This window comes from Onychomys torridus, chromosome X (assembly GCF_903995425.1).
Source record: "Onychomys torridus chromosome X, mOncTor1.1, whole genome shotgun sequence".
Taxonomy (NCBI): Eukaryota; Metazoa; Chordata; class Mammalia; order Rodentia; family Cricetidae; genus Onychomys; species Onychomys torridus.
The window spans coordinates 63,887,065-63,902,918 of NC_050466.1; the positions used below are offsets into that span (position 1 = coordinate 63,887,065).

General features: G+C 43.3%; 1 protein-coding gene across 7 annotated transcripts in view; it reads right to left on the reverse strand.

Moving 5' to 3' along the window:
* The window catches only part of Sh3kbp1 (SH3 domain containing kinase binding protein 1), a 333,950-nt gene that overhangs the window by 199,748 nt on the left and 118,348 nt on the right, over nucleotides 1–15,854 (reverse strand). For 6 of the 7 annotated variants that reach the window (XM_036174398.1, XM_036174396.1, XM_036174397.1 and 3 more), the window contains exon 3: nucleotides 10,492–10,615. In XM_036174398.1, coding sequence (XP_036030291.1) covers nucleotides 10,492–10,615 — 124 coding nt within the window. Of the gene's footprint in view, nucleotides 1–6,806; nucleotides 6,825–10,491; nucleotides 10,616–15,854 lie in introns of those variants that run through there. The other variant, XM_036174399.1, reaches the window with a different exon arrangement.

Below are 15,854 nucleotides of genomic sequence, written 5' to 3' on the forward strand. Positions count from 1 at the left end.
TGTTGATTTACAATTTAATTCTATTATGGACAGACAACATGCCTGGTATGATCTGAATTTTTTTCAAGTTTATTGAGATTTCTTTTACAGTCAAGCATCTGGTCCATCCTGGAGAATGTTCCATGTGCATCTGATGACTGGCTGCTTTGTAGAAAGAACACTCGATTACTATTTTTCATAAATCTCTAATTTTTCCCCAACATCCTAGGAGTCTTACTAGCAGTTTATCATGTTTAGTAATGACTGCGCTATCTATTGAGTGATTGCACCTTAGTTCATGGCCTCTCCTCATCCCAATATATAATCATAGTCTCTCCCTCTCTCTCTCTCTCTCTCTCTCTCTCTCTCTCTCTCTCTCTCTCTCTCTCTCTCTCTCTGTGTGTGTGTGTGTGTGTGTGTGTGTAAACGTGTGTACGCACGCATGCATGTATGTATGTGTGTTTTCATGTGAGTTCATGTGGAGTTCATGTACATGGAGGCCCGAGGATAACCTCGAGAATATTCCTCAGGTACCAGCCACCTTGTTTTATAAACAGGTCTGGAATGCTTACCAGCATGGAACTTTTCAAGTAGATTAGGCTGGCTAGCCAATAAGCCCCAGGATTCCACCTGTCTCTCTTTCCCCAGCACTGGTATTAAAAGAGCATGCCACCATACCAAGCTGTTTTACATGGGTTCTGGGCATTAAAATCAGGTACTTGTGCTTGCAAGGCAAATGCATTATTGCCTGAGCTATCTCTGCAGCCTAACACGTATTCTCTTCCCTTATTTTTAAATTTCAAAGTTGTCCAGGGAACAAACAAAGAGTCATAGCTTTGGGTTAATGATGGGACAACTGGAAAAAAGATGAAGTATGTAACCTGCCTCCAGTTCCACAGACACTGCGGTTGCTGCAGGAATAGAGTACAGGGCCTCCCAACAGCCACTCTGCAACAGGCCCTGCTGCCAGACTCATAAATGAAATGCAGGCCAGTCCCATCCCACTCCACCCCTGCCCACGCTCTTTCTCATGCCCAGGAACACACGAGGGAAGCTGCCGGCTGCTCTCTTGCTGTTTGCTCATGGGAAAACTACAGGCAGCCCACCGGGTACTGCAGCTGGGAACGGGGCTGTAGGCCTGCCGTGGGTTAGCAACAGGGCGTGAAATGTCTTCATTGTGTACAACTGCCTCAAGGCTTCCCAAGAACAAAATTCCAAGACTCCAAAGACGAATCTGAGGCTGCAGAAGGCATCAAAGAGACGTGTGATGAGTAGGCTGTGATGATAGGTCAGTAGATAGGAAGTAGAAGAAAATGCCCCTACTCCATAACCTGCTGAGGCAGGCTAGCTGCTGCTCCCCCACGAGACAAACAATGTGGCCAACACTTACATTCTGCCTACCCCCTACCTCATCACTCCTCCTTGATCTGCTGACTCTCCCTCCAGAAAAACCTCTCTGTGGAAAGGAGGCCTCCATTCAGAGCTTAACAAAGGTCAGTTTTCCAGATCTAAGGGGTACTTGCCTGTCACATCAGTATGTAGGTCTTTATACCAATGGCCTTCCATCACTTTAGTAATTGTTTGATTTCAGAACTTCTGAAAGGCTGCTTATGTGGGCTTTCCGCATAGAATCACATGTAGATTTATTACCTAAATTCAAAATGGCAGCCTCTTTCACAAATATGTAGAGACTGAACAAAGCTATTTGTCGTGTACACTCAGGGGTTTAATGGTACCAAGAAAATCCATGGTTTTCTTTCCATTGAAGCAAAAGATGAAAGCAATGAGATATATATCCAGTATGGGCCTGAATGATTGATTGTACAAAGCACCCTGGACTTTCAGTTCGATGCTGACACCAGTCTTAGGTAGGCTGAAATGACCAAGCTCAGATCACTAGGTCAGGTCTTTCTCAATCCAACTCTCAGACCAAAGCCCAGCCTACAGACACAAGGACCCAAGACATTAGTGGGGGACTAGGGAGAGGTTCCTTTCAGCTTGTCACTTGTGAAGCCCAAACACTGAGCTCCTAGTTTTACATTCAGAGACTGTCCCCCAAGTGACATCTAACTTCGGTTTCATGGCCACCAGCTTTAGGAGCGCCATCAGCCACTCCTCTCTTCTCCACTCGGACTTAAAATTCACCAGGTCTTGGCTTAGAGACCCTTAGCAAAGCCCTTGGCCTGTATATGGGAGTCCAGCGTATCTCAAAGCAGAGTCCCAGCTAGTAGTCAGAAAACAATCACAGATAAGCAGGTTTCCTTACCACAGGACATCTGAGGGGATGGAATACATTCATATGTTTGTCAGTCCTTAAGAGGGTGCTAGTACTACAGTTAAAATACAATCAGAGAGGTCATTTCCTCCCCTTCTTTGTACATCTATCTCATCACATGCCTCTCTTGTGAAGCATTTCCTAGGGCTGAAACTCTACACAACACACACTGGAAATGCTAGCCTGGTTTCTATCTGAATATGTCATACTTGTTGCAAGGTTGCCTACCTAGCAGATAGAAATACATACACAAGAGTACTACATTTTACAACACAGCTGGTGTGTGTATGTGTGTGTATGTGTGTGAGTGTGCGCGCGCGTGAAGGTACACATGCACATGTGTGCACATGTATATATGGAGGCTGGAAGTGAACATCAAGTATTATCCTTTATCATCTCTCCACCTTGTTTATTTGTTTGAGACAGGATCTCTGCATCCCTGGCTGACCTGGAACTCACTATGTGAACCAAGTGACCCTCAAACTAATATAAATTCACCTGCCTCTTCTTCAGGAGTGCTAGGATTAAAGGCAGGTGCTACCACATTCAGCTCTAACTTGCTTTTTGAAACAGCACCGCTCATGGGACCTGGAGCACCCTGACTCAGCAAGACTGACTGGCAAGCAAGCCCCAGAAATCCTTCTTTCTCCAGCACTGGAATTACAGGCATGTACCACCATGCCCTGCAGTCACAGGGGTTCTAGGAATCCAAACTCTAATCCTCATGCTCACTGATGGAGCCACATTTCCAGTTCTAACACAGCTTATCCAGACAAACATGAGTACTCAGGTCTAGGAAAACTAAGGACCCTATATGATGGTACTGTCCTCAGAGCACAATGTATGGACTGGATTATGTCAGTTTCAGCACTCTATAGCATTGGGAATTGTCAGCTCCTCTGCAGAACAAACTTCAGAGGTGCCCAATGACATAGACCCTGGCTTTTCCAGGCTAAGGTTTCATTGCCAGAAATATGAAAAATCAAACAAGAAGTTATATGTATATATTGTGCTTTCTGCAGAGGGTTGGTGTGGTGGTTTAAAAGAAAACAGCCCCCAAAGGGAGTGGCACTATAGGAGGTGTGGCCTTGTTAGAGGAAGTGTGTCACTGTGGGGGTGGGCTTTGAGGTCTCTTTCCTCAAGCTTCCCTCAGTTTGACCGTCAGTTGACTTTCCATTGCCTGCAAGATATAGGACTCTCAGCTCCAGCACCACATCTGCCTGCATGTCATCATGCTCCCCTCCATAATGATAATGCACTGAACCTCTGGAATTGTAAGCTACAAGCTCAAAGAAATGGTTTCCTTATAAGAGTTACCGTGGTCATGGAGTCTCTTCACAGCAGTAGAAAACCCAAACTAAAGCAGTTGGGGACTCTAAATGCATTTTCCCACAGGAACTGTTATAAATAGTGATTAATTCCCACACTAATCCACAGGTACAGCTGAAATAAGGCACATCAGCAATTTACTAACAAAACTAAAAAAAAAAATCATGAGATTTAAAAGCAGACATTTTAACTTATCAAAATTATCATGGGTGGGGCAGTGGTGGGGCACGCCTTTAATCCCAGCACTCGGGAGGCAGAGGCAGGCGGATCTTTGTGAGTTCGAGGCCAGCCTGGTCTCCTAAGCAAGTTCCAGGAAAAGCGCAAGGCTACACAGAGACACCCTGTCTCAAAAAACAAACAAACAAAATAATAATCATGGTCAGTAACATCCCAAGTTGGGATGATTCGAACCAGGCAAGAAGAGGTTGCACTCACAATTTACAAGCCAACATGAGGCCAGCAGAGACAGCTGGCCATTTGCTTTTATCACCTGCTGGCAACTGAAAACAACACAAGTAATAAAAAATATTGCTCCTTGGAGGAAACACAGCTTCAACAAGATATGAAGAAGTAATTAAGAGAACTCGGAGCTATGAGAAGAAGACTTTGGCTCACCTACAGGGATTTCAGCATGATTCTTCATTTTGTCCAGATTAATATCTACACCTAAACTCATGCTATAGGTGTCTCTGTTTTTTAATAGTTATCAACAAGCACTGGGTGTGATGGCTCACACCTGTAATGCTAGCACTTGAGAGGCTGAGAGAGCAGGATTGTCATAAGTTCGAATCCTGCTGAGCCACCCAGTGAGTTCTAGGCCAGCTTGAAATACAGTGTGAGACCTTATTTCAAAACAAAGAAACAAAATTTATCAAGAATCCTGATCAATATATACATGCATGAAGCTGTCATATTTGACACTCTGTAGCCCAAGCTGGCCCTGAACTCAGAGATCCACCTTCCTCTGCCTCCCAGGTGCTGGGATTAAAGGGGTATGCCACCACTACCTGACGATATATAATTCTTAGTTGAAAAAAATCCTGGTTAGTGGGGAATATCACAGGTAGAACAAAGATCGTGAACCAGATTCTATGAGTCCAATTAGCAAATTTTAAACAGGAAAGCAGGGGGCCGAAGGGAATGTTTACAGACTGTGAGAAGCTGTGTGTCTGAGGTGGAAAAACTGAGAACACTGAGTCAGGGAAGTCAAAGGCATCCTCAAAGGTGACCAAAAAGAGATGTTTCCTAGAAAAGCCACCAGGTGGAGCCACCACTTCAAGCCCATAGCAAGTGTCTTCTAGGGACTGACTTGGGTAAAAACCCAGTATGAGTGTGGTGCAAAAGCTATTATTCTTTGTAGTGTTAATGCCTTGGGGACAGGACACAGGGGTTCAAGGGGGATATATAATAGAAGAAAAATGCAAAATAACAATTCTGTCATTGACTTTCACAGAAGTCATGTAATAGCAACGACGCTCCGCAGAGCTTCTTTCTATCCCTTTCTCCAGTTGTACCCCTAGGCTAGACTTGTAGTACGACACAATAGTGAGTGAGCAAGGGCAACAGATTCTCTATCACCAACCTAACAAAGGCTCCCACAAAAGCATCCCAGAAATACGGCCAGGGCTAGCAGTTAAAAGGTATCAGAATGAAGGAGACCTCTGGAAAAAGACTGTAAATGCATACACAGATACACACACACACACACACACACACACACACACACACACACACACACACACGCAGATGTGCATGTTTATGGAGTGACTCTCTTTCCTACTCCCTCACTTCCAAGTTCTCATCTCCCCTGGGAAAGCTCAGCTCTGGTGATAACCAATACCTTCTACACAATAGCTATACCTTCTGTCTGTCCATAGACACCAGCTCTCCAGGGAAAATCAACAGCGGATTTAAAAACTCCAAGGGCAGTCTGACCCGAAATGTCACATTTTCAGATGCCTAGTCAGCCACAGGGAAATGCACATTTGAAAGGAAAAAGCCTCGTTTCTACCAGCAAAGCCCCAGGTTCTGCCTAGACCTTAATAACAGATTACCAGGAGCCAAATGAGTTACTCTGTCTGGTCTGGTTTGGTTTTGTTGTTTCCCAAAGCTGAGGACAGAATCCAGCTTTAAGAATTCTACCACTGAGCTAAATCCCCAAACTCACATTTTCTTTATTAAGGATGCAATTTTTGTATCCTTTGTTTACAGATAATCTCCAACGAAGAACCCAAGACCTTCAAGATCCACGCCACCAGCCAGGCATGATGGTACATGCTTGTAATCCAAGCATTCAGGAGGCGGAGACAAAGGAATCTCTAGTGAACTTGGGTCAAGCCTGTCTGAAAAAAACATTTTTCCATGCCATTGAGTCTCTGAGCCATGATGTGCTTTCCATGCTGGCGTATGCACATTTACACACATATGCACATACTCTACCTCACCCAAAGTCTCATGAATCAGTCCAATGGACACCTTGGTATATTACCCAAGGCAGCCAAGGTAAATGATGAAAAAGTGGAAATTTTTTAAAAAATTACATTTCCCTTTCAGAAAAAAAGTGACAGGGGAGAGTGGTCACTTGGTTGATCTGTCTAGGGGCTGGAATGACCACTGCTGATACAAGGGAAAGAAGGCTATACATTAGTTCAATTCGCTGGAGAGCTACAGGTAGTCATCCCGAATGGAGAGCACTTCCGTGTGGCCCACATTAACATGAAAGGCATGCAAGCACCACCCATCCACAGGCATATGAATTCTGAAGGTTCCCATGCTGATTTCTAAAGCAACAGTGTGTCACCAGAGGCAGAGAGTTTACTAGTCCTTCCATTAAGGAAGGCTTTTGAGTCAGATCTGTCAAAAAGATTAAGTGTATCAGAGCAGAACCCACACAGCAATGTTCTATAAAGTCAGGGAGCAGCCCTGCCCCCACCCTAACCAGAATCTCATGTGAGACAGAGGAGTTCACCTCACAGCATCATCGCTAGACCTGTTACCAATAACATCTTTAAAACTGTCAGGTCGTTCAGCATTTCTCTCTGGAAGGGTACTAAAGTGCAAATGCATAACCTTAAATAAAGATGGTAAGAAGCAGTTTATCTTTCAGAGGCAGATGCCAAAGTAGCAGAGCGGCTTAAAAAGATGATTATAAAACACAGTTTGTATCAGGAGAGCATAACAATAACGGAGAATAAGAAATGCACAAAATACAATAGACACTTACCAAACACTGAATTCATGATAAACTGGAAATAGAAACAAGGACACATAAAGCCAACCAGAAACCCACCGAGTGGCTTGACATTAAGAATGACAAAAGTAAATAAGAGATATACCCCACCTGTTCTTTAGAAAGATGTAAGAAACAGCCAGTGCTTTCTGTGCTTCCCGTGTGGCACCCAGCCTGGAGTGCTTACAGACAGGACTGCCTGCTGCTTTGCTAGTCTTTGTAGCAGCCCAGGCACTGGATTGGGTGCATAGTTGGCATGCAAATAAACACATGCTAGAGAGTGTTCACTGGTGTTCACCAAAAAGTTAAAAAAAAAAAAAAAAAAGGAACAATGTCCAAAATCACAGGCAGCAAGGAGGGGGATTCTGAGGCACAGTTTTCCCCTGTGGCCTGTTAATGATGGAAGCCAGAACCCTGGCATAAAACTGGGTGATCACCCAGGCCAGTGAATATGAACTAGAGTCTACATATATAATCTGTCACGTGGATAGAGCTAATCAGGAATTCTTTCTACAGATGAAGAAAGCAAATGGTTTTTGTTTTGAATTGAATTGAAGTAGAAAAGAGCATTCATATGGACAAAACCAAGTGCTCATCTTTAAAAACATATTCACTAGTAACTGTTAAAACTTCATTTCATTCAATTTTGCTTCTCAACCCATGTTTTTGAACATTTTAAAGAAACATCCCCTTTACCCATTCATGTTCCAATTTAGCAGGGCCCATCATTCTTCCGTATGGGTTTAACAGAAAAGAAATTACAAAGTAAGAAGTCACTTTCAACTAGTTTCGTCTGGGCCCAAAGTTCTGTCACTGTGACCAAGAGGTAAGTCCACCTGTCTGACATCACAGTGTCCCAAATGGGCAGCGGATGGCTCTCAAGCCAGCTAGGATGACCGGCTTTCTCTCGGAACTTCAGACCCAGGGAGTAGTCATTCCTGTCCCTCCATAAATCAGCCTTAGAAACTTTGAATGTCACAACTGGATTATCACAAAGTGAGGCATGTCACAAAACATAGTAACAGCTAGATATAACTGGGTAAACTTCTTCAGCTAAGGCTGTCTTGAGCTCAGGCCCCAGTGAGGAGGCTCAAGTTCAGAGTCAGAGCTGGAATAGAATGGACCCTTTCTTCATTAAACCAATTCCAGGCCTGAATCAAATGACAATGCTCACACAGAAAGAAAAGAGCCCTCCCATCTTTGACTAGGTTGAAGGGAATTTGTGTTTCTGCTAAATTTTCACAGGGTTCCAATGTGGGATTACAGGGTAGATTCACATACCTGAAGAAAAATCCCACATTAACAAATCCAAAGAGATTTTCAAACCCTTAGAACAAGCTCCTCCCTTAATCATAACTATAAAGATACTGACAGAGCACAGCATCCTAAAGGTTTTAAGGACAAAGCTTGATGGAAACAAAAGTGGGAAAGTGGACTTCAAGAACTCGAAAAGCTTACACAAGTGTTTAGAGGGGAACTAGAAAGACCTCCCGCAGATTTTAGCTTCTGATTTTTGTTTTAAGGGGGAGGGGTGTGGGTTTTTTTATTATTGATTTTGGGTGGGAAAGAAATGTAGCTTTTGAGATCAGTACAATGAACTATTTATCTGGCCTGACAAGGCCAATCAGTCTCTACCACACACACTGATTATTATAAGGAGGGGCAAAATACTGTTAGTCTTAATGGGGTGGGGGAAGACCAAAGAGCACCCATACTGGTGCACAATGCTTCCCTTCAGCTGCGAACTGATGTTTGGCCCAGGTGACCCAGTAGGTCAGTGGGAAGCCTGGAACAGAATGGAGACAGCTGTTACAGGCCTCCCAGGTACAAGATGCCTTTGCGTGTTCAAGCCTCACAGTTGCTGGCATTTAGCATAGAAAAATCCCAACTATAAAAGCCTGGTCTTAATCTGGCTGTAGCCTAAGGTAGAAGGCTGAAAACAGCCAAGTAAACTACCCTTTGGAATTCATTTTTCTGGTGAACAAGAAATTCCATTTGGGGAACTTAAAGGCCAGAGTTTCAGTTCTAAAGAAATAATTATCTAAAAAGTTTTATTCTTTCGTTGACTTAACGTTTTTAGATAATTTTGTTGAACACGTGCACATAATTACCTTCATTCTTTGCCTTTATTAATTCCTTCTCTTCTGAAATTTTAAGTCTCTTACTGATGTTATAAAATAGTGGGGCTGACCAGAAAGACCTTGCTACTGGTCACTGTGAATGGACTGGCTGGACTTGAGAAGAGCCATCTGAAGCCAGAAAGAAGATTCACTGGATTCCGACTCCTAAATCCAAGGTCAAAGTCTCCTCTGGACTTAGGGAATCAATATGCAAGAATGGGGAGCTGAGCATGTCAGCTCAGGCCAGACATGGTGTCATGCCAGCACTTGGGAGTGTGAGGCAAGAGGATTAAAGGTTCAAAACCAGCCTGGGCTAAACTTAAGGCCAGTCTGAACTATGTGGGACTCTGTCTCAAAACACTTTTTTTTTCCTTAAAGAATTCAGGAAGCACTTTGCTAAGATTATAGTTTTACAGTAACATAAGCTAAATTCTTAAAACGGGAAATCCCCAATTTTGATACAATGAGAATTAATAGAAGAAGAAGGGAAAGAAAGCAAATCCGTTAGCTGCTAACCAACTTGGGCCGCTAGCCAATATTTCATGTGAATAATTCAAAATAGGAAATGGAACCCAGAGCAGCTGGAAGGGGCAGTAGAAAAGGCAGGAAGGAAGAGAGACACAAAGCCAATGTTACCAGAACTAGGATCAATGGGCAGTTTATTGGACAAATTCTCATGCTGTGTAAATTTTATGAAAGATTAGCTGTTCTTCCCTGTGGTTGTGTAAACTTGCCTCTTTTTTCCCCTTATTAATGGAACCCTTTGCTAATACATTTCTTCCTGCTGGTTTTGAACAGCTCTCAATTCCCTTTGAAGGACGCAATGAGCCCAGAAAAAGAGCAGCTGAAGTCTGACCTTGTCTGGGCATGCTCAGCTTACTGTGGGCCCTGGTTGACCCTCGGTCAGGAAGTGCTAACAGTACCACGTGTGCCCACAGTCCAGAACTGATTAGCGTCCTCTCTGGAATCTTAGATTCTCTCTCACATCATTCAAAAACCAGTTCTGACCAGGGCAGATGGTAAACGAAGCTCATATCAAAAGTGACTTAAGGTCTCAAAAGAAGGAAAACAAGCCTGTGATTGTTAAAGGTTTCTGGGCTAGATGATGCACTAGCTATGTCTTTGAACAGTCTTCCTTACAAACACAGGGAGGCAAGGTCTGTGTTGGGGAGCTGGGCAGTTAGCAAGATAGACACTAACAGAGTTTACTTTGATTCAAAGGACAGTATGAGCAGACATCTCAGATCAGCCTGTACCTTAATGTTCTCTCGACTCACCTTTCACCCACACAAATAGGTATGAAGGTTGAAGCTAAACCCCTTGATAAATCATTTACAAGTTTGCTCAACTTTCCTCTGAAAAATTTTATTAGTTCTTTTTCCTACAGAGTTACTAAGGGTGTGTGGGGGGTGGGGGTGTATGGTGTGTGTACAAAATTTATACTGAAAACCAGAAAGACGAACTCCTCAACTTTTCAGCAATGCTCAATTTGACATCATACATACATGGGTTTCCAGATTTGCCCACGTGCAGGGAGAAAGGTCCCCCCTTTGCCATACCTCGCTTATTGGTTCTTAAAATGGTTTCAGAAGATAGCAAAGCATTTCCACTGGATACATCATGCATGGGCTTCTCTGGAGCTTTGTTGGAAAGAGGGTCTTTCTTCATATCTTTCTTTATTTCCTGTGAGGACATAGAAAGGGAAGAGAGTATTTATAGTTTGAAGTTTTGGGGTGCCTCTTCATCCCTCTGGAAATCAACAATAATTATGCTGCATAGGCACAACACAATATTTGACAAACATCATTGTCTGAATTTGTGTAGTTTCTTTCTTGTATTTGTTAAAGAAACACCTAGTCCTATAAAAATGGAATAATGCCCAGTACAGTAAGGTTACCTTGTATGACTGGGGCCATTCCATGTGACCATCAAGAGACTGACTGAAATATAAGCGCCACCATATAACTCTAAATTATGGCTTCTTTTACTTTTTTCAACTATGGCAAGCCCCAGCCAAGCACATGTACCACTTCAAAAGCTTTGATTTCTATTCTTCTCAACAAAGGTTTAGAAAAACTACATCTGCAAATCACCACTATGCTCATAATTATACTAAACTCAAAAGATGATTTAAATGCATTTGTAGTTCTCAAGTTCCTTTAGCTTTTTAAGTCTTGACCAAAAAGGGGGATAAGAGCCAAATGACAGAAAAAAAAAATAATGACTACCATTTTAGGTCAGCAAACTCCAGCCCATCATGCTAGTTTGTAAATAAAATTTCATTAGAACACAAATGCATTCATGTGCATTTTATGACTGGTTTAATGCCCCGATTCCAGAGTTGAGGAGATGTTACAGAGACAAAGTCTGAAACATCAAACCTTTCAAGTAAGTGTCTGCTGGCCTTCAGCTAGGTGGACTTCTAACAAAATTCATTTAAGATTTGGCTTTTGGATGAAGGAACTTGCTAAATGATCTGAATTCAACTCCTGGGGCCCACATGGTGAAAGAAGAGAACCAATTCTAGAGAGTTGTCTTCAGAACTCTATATAATCAATCAATCAATCGATCGATGCCATTTTAAAAGATCTGGATCTTAAGGCTAACGCAATGGCTCAGTGAGTAAGAGTTCTTTCCGTACAAACATGAAATCCTGAGCTAGACTCCCCAGCACCCATGTAAAAAGCCTGCTGTTATTGCATATGTACCAGTAACTCCAACAACGTCAGGGGGTGGGGAGGAGAGGACAAGTGCCAGGACTTTCTGGCTACCAGCCTAGCACCAGGTTCCATGAGAGACTGTAGAGAATGGTTCTCAACCTTCCTAATGCTGTGACCCTTTCATACAGTTCCTCATGTTGTGGTGACTCCTCCAACCATAGAAATATTTTGTTGCTATTTCGTAACTGTAATTTTGCTGCTGTTATGAATCATGACGTAAATATCTGATATGCAGGATATCTGATATGTGACCTCCCAAAGGAGTTGCAACCCATGGGTTGAGAACTACCACACTATATCAAAAGACTAAGACAGAATGATAGAGCAGGACACAAGCATCCTCCTTTGGTGTCCACATTTCACATGTGTGTGCAGAGAGAGAGAGAGAGAGAGAGAGAGAGAGAGAGAGAGAGAAGGAAGAAGAAGAAGAAGAAGAAGAAGAAGAAGAAGAAGAAGAAGAAGAAGAAGAAGAAGAGAACAGAAAAGAAGAGAGGAGAGAGAGAGACAGAGAGAGGAAAAGATAGAGAGAGAAAAAGGGAAGAGGAGAGCTCAAGCTGAACCTTTTAAACCCAATGCATGATTTAGTCACAGGCTGAATGTTCCTAACATAAAACATGAACTGCTCCAAACGCCAAACTTTTGGAGCACTGACATGGTGCCACAAGTGGCAATTTCCACATCTGACCCCATGTGATAGATTACACATAAGACAGAGGTACACTGAGACTGTGTATAAAATTACTTTCAGCTTATGTGTACATATGGAACAAATTTTGTGTTTAGATTTGGAATGTAACTGTAGGACATCTCATTAGGTAAATGCAAAGACTTCCCCTCCAATCCTAAAACTGAAATGGTTCTAGTCCCAAGCACTCTGGATAAGTAATACTCAACATATACTTTATATTGCTTAAATAACTTGGATAATTCTTTGCAAAATCATTAATAGCCTAAAATGATACTAAGTAACACAAATACAGGTCTATACACAGGAATTCTTCCAAACCCAGCAAAATCATTTCTATGCTTGTCTGAGCCCATGATCACACTAACTTAGGTACAAAACCAAAGCTTAGGAAGCGAGACCTGAAGCCTGAATGGCAGGAAGGACTCACAGATAAGGCTTGTGTGCTTTAAAAAAAAAAAAAACAGCAGGGTAAGAAATGGAGGTTGGTCCCCTCTACAAAATGAGTCAGAAGGCTGAGGTGGAAAGAAAACAACAAATGCTTGTCAAAACATTGCCTCCACCCCTAAGCCAATCGCTAGTTTTCTTCACAACCACCTCACCCTCTGTTGCTCCTTAACCAGGGCCCCACCGGAAACCAGCAACTGGGTTGGGGCCCTGCTGGGCTGAGAGTTTCAGCTGACATCCCTGGGCCCCACACTAGCAGCAGTACGTCTGCATATCACACCAAGTTGTGTGGCTGTGTGCATGCATGTGTGTTTGTGTGTGTACAGGGACACCCACCTCAGCAGCCCCAGCACCTGCTGCAACAGCAGTTGCTGTGGCTTCCTGTAGCCTCACAGGCAGATGGCATCAGGGGACAATCTGCAAACACTGTCTGCCTGAGCCACATGATGGCTGCCAGCCGGCTACGGCTCCTGAAGACAAGAGGAGAAGCCACCAAATGCACTCGTTTCCCTAATGGTTGCTAACAACAGCATCACCTTTGCCAGGGAGTAATCCCAAGACATTCAGTGGACCATGGTGTCACCATGACCATTTGCCATCAAGGGCACATATCTGGGGTGGGGTGAAAGGGAGAACAAAGGTTGTGGTCCTAAAATGCTCAGTAGAAGTCTCAGAAGCTATGGTCCTGGTGCTTTGGGCAGCACAAATTGAGCAGGCTGGCTGTAAAGGAGCAACCTACCAGAAGCAAGCTTAGAACCAGAAGCTTGCCTTAGACACACCACATTCCTTTGTCATCCCCCCACTTCCATGACTGTTCATATTTGACTACAGCTCTTAAGTTGTTTCTTTGGTAGAAGAAACTCACTTCTTTCTGGGGGAAAAAAAACTGGGTACATGACAAGACAGTGAACTCTGCAAGCTCCTCACTGGACAATACCTTGGTTCAGTGCAGCCTTTGGAAGGCCAATGCCTTCCTCCAACCACCCTTTCTCATGAGGAGGAGGTCTATCCTATTTGGCACCCCATTATCTGTCCACTTACCCGGGCTGGAAAAGTCAGTATTTGTCCCCTATCTACCCAGTCCCCCAGTCTGGCTTAACCACTTCCTCTCTCTGTTTCTCTCTGTTCTTCCTCTATTGTCTTGAAAAGAAAGATAAAAACAAAATCCTTAAAGTACAAATGGCCAATACACTTATGACAAAATGCTCAGCCATTAGTCATTAAGGAAATGGAAATCAGATTCACAATGGGATACCCCTTCAAATGACTAAGATATCTTGAAATTAAAGAAGTAGGGACAGAGGGAGGCAGAGTGGGAGAGAGAGGAGGAGAGAGAGGAGGGAGAGGGAGGGAGAGAGGGGGAGAGGGAGAGAGGAAGAGAGGGAGAGGGAGAGAGGGAGAGAGGGAGAGAGGGAGAGAGAGAGAGAGAGAGAGAGAGAGAGAGAGAGAGAGAGAAGGAACTGATAAGGATGAAACCCTTCTGTATGGCTGAAGAAAATGCAAAATAGTGGAGGACTGTGCAGTAGTTCCTCAAAGTTAAATAAAGAGCACCACAGGACCCAGCAACTCGACTCTTAGGAATCTACTCAAAAGAACTGAAAGCAGAGATACAGACAGGCGCATGCCAAATGTTCCCACATTATTTATAATACCCAAAATAAGGAAGAAACGCAAGGGTCATGAACAGATAAATGGATAAACAGATTGTTATACATCTCTACAATGGAATATTACTCAGCTTTAAAAAAGAAGTTCTGATACACAATGCAACACAAATGAGCTCAGAAAACACACTAAGTGAAATATGCAAGGCACAAATGGACAAATATATGATTTCACTTTTATGAGGTCTTTAAAATAGGCAAATTCTGGCCGGGTGGTGGTGCACACCTTTAATCCCAGCACTTGGGAGGCAGAGCCAGGCGGATCTTTGTGAGTTCGAGGTCAGCCTGGGCTACCAAGTGAGTTCCAGGAAAGGCACAAAGCTACACAGAGAAACCCTGTCTCGAAAAAACCAAAAAATAAAATAAAATAAAATAATAAAATAAAATAGGCAAATTCAGGAACTATGTTAGAGGCTACCTAGGAGTAGGAAAAAGGAAATGGGGAGTTATTATTTAATATTCACAGAGCTCCTGCTTATGGCTTTGAGAATAGTGTCAACTGTTGTATGGTATTGTGAATGTTCTCAGCACCACCAGATTTAATATGACTGCACACAATGTGCCAAAGCCCACCCTACGAGCTTTACCTAGTTAGCAGTGTCTCAGCTGTCCATGAGTCCCAGTCACAGAATAAGACAGCCAGAGAACTAATTAAATGAGCAGAATGCAAATCGCAGCTGACTAGCTTCAGGGCTCATCTCTCAGCTATGTTTCTCTGAGCTCTGCCTCAATTACAATGTCTACCTACCTCCAGTGTCCCCCAGTTTAATCTCCACCAAGGATATTTCTAAAATAAATGTCTGATGTGTCATCCTCCTTCTGAAATCTCTGGTTGCTTCCAAAAGACCACAGGCCTAACTTTTTCAGTCAAAAACTTTTCAAATCACAGCAAGCTGTCATTCTCCATGACTGCTACTAGCTAGAAATACCTGGGATGCATGCTGCCCCCATGGCACCATTTGTCACTTAGATGCATTGACTACTGACATCACAGGTTCCTATCAGGATGCTCTAAAAATCACATGAGGAAGGTCCCAGTAACACAACTTGGCTTGTAAAGTTCTTTCACATATATGTCTTTCCTTGCTCCTCCTGAGACAGTCGGAACGCAAGAGCAAACTAAGACACAAAGGCATAAAGAAGCAGAGCCACAATGGACACCTCTGGCCTCCCCCCAAAGAGCCAGTGCCATGACTTAGGGAGTGCACTTGAAGCAGTCTGCCTGAGGCTCCAGAGGTGACCAAAGCTTCTCTGCATGCTTAAAGGATTCACTGGACCTCTACCCATAAACCAAAAATTATCTAGGCTCAAATTTACCGAGTCCTCTACCACACACATGAAATAACTCCTTCCTGCAGACGAGGGTACACCTGGCACTAAAGCAACTCCTGCCTGCCAGATGGAGC